A 7,412-nucleotide genomic window follows, 5' to 3' on the forward strand; every position below is an offset into this window, starting at 1 on the left:
ATAGAGAGAGAGAGAGAGAGAGAGAGAGAGAGAGAAAAGAAGAGAAAGAGAGTTATGAATAGTACTGATATATTTTGGAGATCTACCTACTACATAGCTTTTGTTCAATGGAGATGATGAAATGTACTTAAATCTATAACAACCCCTTGATGTACTAGGTAATTCACAATTTAGCAGTTTATGTTTCCTCTAATATGCTTCTTACAAGTAGTAACCATCAAGTATTCTCAGTATAAATAGCCCTATATGGTGAAATATCAATTTACCAGGTTAGTTAGAGAATAAGTGAGATTATTTCCTCTTAAAGGCTTTGGGGGTTGGAGAGATTAATTAAAGTTTTCTCCAAAACCCTTCATTATTTCTTCTGTTGAAAATATCTGAACTTCTGTCTTTGCTCAAAAGTAAGTAAAAGCTTGGTGTGGTGGTGCATGCCTGTAATCCCAGCACTCGGGAGGCTGAGGCAGGAGGATCATTGCAAGTTTGAGACCAGCCTGGGCTACAAAGTGAGCTCAGGGCCAGTCTGAACTGCATAGTGAGATCCTGTCTCAAAAACACACACACATACAAAAAGTAAGTAAAAACTCTAAGGACAGCTCTCAACAAAACAGGAAGCTTTCAACCTCAGCTTTCTTTGCTCCTGTGCTTGGCTCAAAATAGGCACCCATGAAATAGTTGTTAAATAAATGAATTATGCGTTATCTACAACTACAGATGTACAAAGTACAAAGACTGTGATACACATTTTACTGATCTACGTCATGCTTTTAAGTGATTTTTAAAAAATCATTGATGTGACCTTGCTTATGTGAATTTTCTGCTCTTTCTTACTAATGACAAATGACACTAAGCTTCCCAGTACACTGTCTGTCACTGAGTGTCTATTGTTTGAATGCTGACTGTTCTTCACCAGCCAGGCACTGATTCCTAACTCTGGATTTGTTTGCTTGTGTTCCAGCTATTGTCCAAGGAGACACCTTAGAAGATATATATAACCAATGCAAGCTTGTTATTGAAGAGCAATCTGGGCCTTTCATCTGGATTCCCTCAAAGGAAAAGTTATAATTTAGCTACTGCGCCTCTGACAACGACAGAAGAGCATTTAGAAGAACAAAATATATATAATATACTACTTGGAGGCTTTTATGTTTTTGTTGCATTTATGTTTTTGCAGTCAATGTGAATTCTTATGAATGTACAACACAAACTGTGTGAAGCCATGAAGGAAACGGAGGGGCCACAGGGTGGGACAGAAAAGACATCGCAGTATGCAGGAAGGCTACGATTTGCTGAAAGTTCCAGGTGTAGGGATGAACCTCTGATGGGCTTTCTGCCCAAGATATGGGCAACCTCCTCACCCCAGCAGATGTCCAGAGCTGATTTAGCTGCTGAGCTCTCTGTGTTTTTTGCTTTAAAGAAAAGTTGCCAGCACTCGAACCTCACCAACCTTCCCATTACCCACATCTATAATTGGTACACTTTGAATTTTATAACTATGCACATCCTTTGATTTCTTAACAAGCAAAGGAAACAAAGAAGGAGAAAGAAAGCAGTCCTTTCGGAAACGACTTACTATCAGGGAAGGATATTTGTGTAGTTGCATTGACTGGCATCTTCAAAAATGAGCATTTCATAAAATTCACAAGTGTATGGAGACTAACCTTACTGAGAGGAGGGGATTCTACCTGGGGTTAGCTTTATGATTGTTGATTGTCTATTTTGCCATTTATAAACTGAAAGAAGGCACTAAAGATGAGAATAATTTATACAATGAAAATATATTAAATGTATAGAAACAAATTTCTATAGGTTAAAAAAGTTTTGTGAAATATTTTGTAAAGACGAATTAACTGAAAGACTTAACGTATGCACTATCAGATGATCAAATTCCAGAACTGAAAGTTGCACTCTCCCTTTTGTTGCCAATGATCATTAACAGCATCTCAGTTCCTTCCAAGCCTGACAAAGACCTCTCCCTCACTCAGCTCCCGTGATCTCCGCGCACACGAGTGATACGCTCTTACGAAGCACATCCCTTAATGAGTTGCCCTCATGGATATCTTTGGAAGACATTTGGTTAATGCATTTTTAAATTGATAGCTCTTCAGTCACAAATTCATGCAAATGACATACAGGAAATTTTTGTTTTTTTCTAGTTAAACAACCTGGCCCTACCATGCAAACAGATGGAAAACTTTGTTCCTACTTACTTGCATATAGTTCTTAAAGGATCGTTTAGTATTCTGGCCAACTATGAGTAATTAGAATCATTTTTTTTCGTTCCACAGAGTAGAGAGTTTTGTAATACCCAGAGTTGGTGTGAGAACCATGGGAGACCTGTCCAAGATGTACTATATCTTTGAGGAAGAGAGAGGGAAGTATCTGGTTGGGGGGTGAGGGGTGCAGACTTTCTGTTTCAGTATGTAGAGCAAAGAGAACTGTAAGGAAAGACAATTTATGACTTTGAGCTCGACCAATAGAACTGACTTCCTCAAGGCTGCACCTGGACCAAGTTTATTTTTTAACAATTATTATAATGATGATTCAAAAAAGAAACCTCCCAAAGCCTATAAACTGAAACAGAAGAGTTAGTTTCCCACTTTAGAGCTGATAGTGACATCAGCATAGGTTTTGCCCACGGTGTTGAAGAGAGACTTTTCAGTGATATTAATAACCACTCAATTCTGGGATTTATGCATGCCCAGACTAAGCCCCATCGCCTTATTTCTGGGGTACACCAAGACCTGGCAGGGCTTCTGCCACACTGTGCAGCAAACCAGCATGTAGGCTGGGGTAGGAGAACAAAAGACAGATCCATCAGAGTGATGGGGCTACTTCACAGTAAGAACACTGGAGTTCAAAAATCAGTCTCTTTCCAAAAACAAGGGTTGTTCATCTTACACTACCATTGTCTGCAGTCACCAAAACAAATACAAAAATGCAAAATTATGTATCTACCTATAGTCTTGAGGCTGCCTTTGCCATACCAATGGAAGGACTAGCCATGTGTTTTCCCGCTGATGAAAGCTCAATTTCCAGAGTCCTTAGAGTGCTCAAAATGTTAAAGATGTGTCCATATCTGCAGTTCCCCAGATTCGGGTCGAGGCCAGCTTTCCTCAGTATTGCTCCCAGAAGCTTTCTGCCACCAGAATGCCATTCCTGATCCCAGCTCTATTTTTAGGCCACCATGATAACTTCTTTGGTTTCTCAACTGAGCATGCAATTGTTTTATTTAGAGGACTGTCCTTACTGAGTAGATGTTTTCTTGGGTCGTGTGATGTGCTTTTCCATTTAATAGTATTGCCGTGGCTAAGTACAATCAAATCGAACCACCAACCCTTGGTTTTGTAGTAATATAATTATTTATTTTCCCTGTGTAGATGCTTCTGGATTAGAATTGGCATTTGCACTGATTTTTTTATGTATATTTATATAAATATATATACATATATATTTGCTTGAAGAATCACCAAGCAAATTGGTGAGAGGGTCTTTTCCTATAGAACAGAACATACACCTCCATTTGTTGTGTTGTCCGGCACTTCCCAGTGTTGCGGTCTCTAAGGCTCCAGTGAGCTGGCGTATTTTGCAGCAGATACAATGACTTGTATGGAAACAGTATGCAAGTTACCCAGATTACATCTGGGGCAAATGTACTTGGAGCCTGGGGCCAGACTGGTGCTAACACTGCAAACTTTGTCCGGAGCTCTCTCCAATCTGAAGGCTTGCTGGGGGCGCAATGTTACCTTCACATGCTGGGCCCTTTCAGAAAAGTGCCAGATCGTGTCACTGGTGCTATTTTTCATGCTCTGGTACAATGTGTAGCACCATGGGGGTCACAGCTTTACCAAAATCAAAATCCAACTTGCCAGCCAATTTGCTGGGGCATTTGTTTTTTTGCTCTCCTCCCACAGGATTTGTCAGCCATTCATTTGCAGGCCTTTTCTTCTAGCCCCAAATTTTTGGGTTGGCTCTATTTGCTGGGCAAGTCTATCTTTATGAGGCTGCGCTAAGGTGCCTCTGTGAACTGTCTGAGATCCTACTGCCAGCCCTTGAGGACTCTGGGCCAGAGGAGAAAAGCTCTCCACACCTCTGGCTTTCACCATCTTTTCCCCTTGTTCTTTTCCACTGCTCGCCTACTTGTGCCTCATCCCATTCCTCTTTTTTTGGGCCCCCTCCTTTCCTCCTTCCTCTCTTATCTGAGTTGTTGCTCTTGCCCCATAATCCTTTATATCCTCTCCTTTCTCTCTCTGCTCACTTCTCCTTTAGTCTCCGTCTCTTGTTGCTCTGGTTTTTTTTCTCCTTCCCTGTCCTGTCCTCTCCTCTCTTCTCCCTTATCTCCCATCTCCTACAGACCCAACTCCTTAATTTTTTCGTCCTATAAAGGGCTCTTGGCTGATTCAGACAGCATGTCCATACTCTGGACTAATGACACAAATACTTGGGGTCACCATTTTACCTACTCAGCCCAGAAAGAAAAGCTGAGCACAAGGCGCTGGCCTGGACCAGCTCCAGCAGCCTCCTGGAGCCAGCCTGCACCGCTGCCCTGGCAGCGAGGATGCATGTGCTGTGGCTCTGCCGGCACCTGGGCACCTCTGCCTCAACCCTGGTCCTATAGGAGCTCGCTCCCAACGTCATCCAAGGCTCTGAGGACACTTCCTGTCCACACAGGTAGACTCTGTCCCCGATCATCATTCTAACGGCAAACCTCTTCTCATTAAAGCCATGCCGTAGCCTTGGTTTGGAGAGAGAGTTTTTTTTTTTCCTACTTTCTTTTTTCCATTTTCATGTGAAGCCCCTCTCCTTTTTGGCTGGTGACTGCTCTGGTGAGATTGAATGGACTTGCTGGTGAAATAATATCTCTTTTCCCTGTCTTGGTCCTGCCTAAAATTCCTACAAAATTATTTATGTTAAGGACTCAGACTAGTGTTCCTAAATTTGTTGTACTAATTCATCACTCTTTGGGGGAAAAAAGTTCCCTAAGGATCAGTTCCCTAGAGCATGTGGAGTACCTCCTGTGACAACTGATTTGCCAGGAGACTCCCTACGGAGGTCTGTGGGTATACATTGTATTTATGTGTGCGGATGGTATATATGGTATGCATATCATGTATACACATATTACATTAGGTGTGAATGAATGTGGTTGGACACACACTCCAGTTTGTAAATATCCTTCCTCACTGAAATCTGTGCTTCAGAAATCATTTCTTGTACAGCTGTGCAGTTTCCTGTAGCAGCTGAAAACAAGGTAAGACAGGCAGATAATTTAGACAAAGATCAGCTAAAAATAAAGTATAGTACTGTATCTCCCTATCAACTCATGAGGACAGACAGCCAAGTGGCAAGGTCAACTCCCAATGGGATGGCAAACTTTTCTTCTCTCCTTTTTTGAATTTGTGTTTCCTAAGTGTGTCTTAACTTCTGAGTGCACCAGATTGTACCTGTTAGATCCTTTTAATATGACAATTTTGTGCTTCTCTCTGACAGGATGTTTCTTCATCGAGCTGCAGTGCAGGGTGGGGAAGGGGGAGTCACTCCTTGCCTGGGCTAGAGTTTACAGAGACACTGCACAGCTTGCACTCCTGTTTAGTGTAAATACTCAACACTTCCATTCCATTTGTGTAAAAAATAAAGCACACATGATTATAAAATCAAGATGTATATTTCATACTCGTTGTGTCTGTGACTATTTATTGCAATTCAAGATGTCAGCGGTGGCCCGCATTGTAAAAATGCTTGGAACAGTGTTTACAAACATGTCATGGTTTTATTAGATGATATAAATATTAAAACATTTTGTACTTTATAGCAAATCATATTCTCCCAAGGCATAATTTGTCTTATTTCCTAAAGAATAGAAGCATTTATTTCTATTTTTTTAAAATTTGTCTGATTTCAGAGCTAAAGTTCAATTAGGGTAGGTTTGCTCTGAGAAATATTGGCACTGCTGAGGAACTGAAAGTAGTACTTTTGCATATTTTTAAATATTTTGTTACCATCTCACCTATGTTTTATCATGATTTTTACCAAACGTGAACAATGCGGTAAAAGATAGACTTTTAAAGACATATATATGCAGGAAAGGAAATTTCCCAGTGTCAAAAATGTGAGATTACAGAAAATACTACGAATAATTTTTTTCTTATACCCAAAAAGGCACAGTTTTGGGAGACAATATCACTATATGTCTTTGCTCGCATTGTCTATATTGGGATCACAATATACCAGCTTGAATGATGTGAACATGCAAGAGATGTCAGATTTAGGAACTTGGATCTGTCAGCCCTAGATTCTTTGAGATAAACATTGGCTTCATCATACTGTTAGACAGCACAGTTCTAAAAGCCAAAACAAATCCCTCCCAAGAAGGGCCTAAAATGTTGTCATCAAAGCAGTCACTTTGGAACATGCTTTACTGTAACCAATGATACAACTAGACTAGTTGGTCATACCATTCCCACCACCACTGTAAGTCAGTGAAAGCGATGACTGAGGCTGGAAGACCAATACAGACCCAAAATGTCAATAATTATACAATTTAACATTCACACGTGATCACCTGGTTCAACATAATGCTAACACTACACAAAAGCCACATTTGCTTCAATAATGGGTGTGTTTCTTCAGAGGAATAAAAAGGCTTAAAAAGCCTTTGACTTTTCCTTGTGTCCCATTTCCTTTCTATGTAACTATTTTAAATAGATGCTTCAAAAGCTGCAGACACACACCTCTGAACCTAAAGGACGCAGCTATGATATAGCACTGTGACGAACCTACGGCATGCGTACCACAGTCAGCTCTTGTTATCACTGAAAGCTCTGAAAGGTTCGCCATCACTGATCAATAGTCTTTGTGTGACCAGGGCAGAATCCACAGAGTTTTTCAGCAGAACCAAAAAGCTCCACCACAGCACAAAGCTAAGGAACACTTATAGAGGGAGAAATCCACTTTTTTTTTCCAACACAACCAGACCCCATCTTGAGGAGTTGCAGGAGAGGAAGTCCTCTAGGGATCAGGACTACCGGGCCTCATAACTCCAATTCTCTGTGACTCACTTTTCTCTTAGGGATCTCAGAAGACACCACTGCTAGCATCAAACTGACTTACTTCCCTTCAGAATGTTACAGCCAAAGTCGACTTTGTTCCTAATTCCCCTTTGCACAGTTGGGACAAAAGCAGAATATTCGGGCAAATTTTGCTAAAGGCTAGGGATAACAAAGGAAAATACAAGAGAATCTGATTTATGGTATGAACTCAGTGCCCAGCTCCTGGCAAGCTGCCGTGTGACAAAGGCCATCTTTCCCACACCACTCAAGGGTCCCTCCAGCACTGTTAAAGCAAACATCAGAACTTTGACCCTGCTTCCAAGCCTGACTGAGCAGCTGCTACATCAGCTGCAGGTAAACTAGACC

General features: G+C 41.1%; 1 protein-coding gene across 21 annotated transcripts in view; it reads left to right on the forward strand.

Moving 5' to 3' along the window:
- Dlg2 (discs, large homolog 2 (Drosophila)) overlaps positions 1-5,668 on the forward strand; it is a 1,924,417-nt gene extending 1,918,749 nt beyond the window's left edge. For all 21 annotated transcript variants that reach the window (XM_013511774.1, XM_013511776.1, XM_005379786.2 and 18 more), the window contains one exon: positions 956-5,668. In XM_013511774.1, coding sequence (XP_013367228.1) covers positions 956-1,062 — 107 coding nt within the window. In that variant the 3' untranslated portion in view covers positions 1,063-5,668. The remainder of the gene's footprint in view (positions 1-955) is intronic.
- The last annotated feature ends 1,744 nt before the right edge of the window (positions 5,669-7,412 follow it).

The sequence above is a fragment of the Chinchilla lanigera genome, unplaced genomic scaffold (assembly GCF_000276665.1).
Source record: "Chinchilla lanigera isolate Chin_1 unplaced genomic scaffold, ChiLan1.0 scaffold00013, whole genome shotgun sequence".
Classification (NCBI taxonomy): Eukaryota; Metazoa; Chordata; class Mammalia; order Rodentia; family Chinchillidae; genus Chinchilla; species Chinchilla lanigera.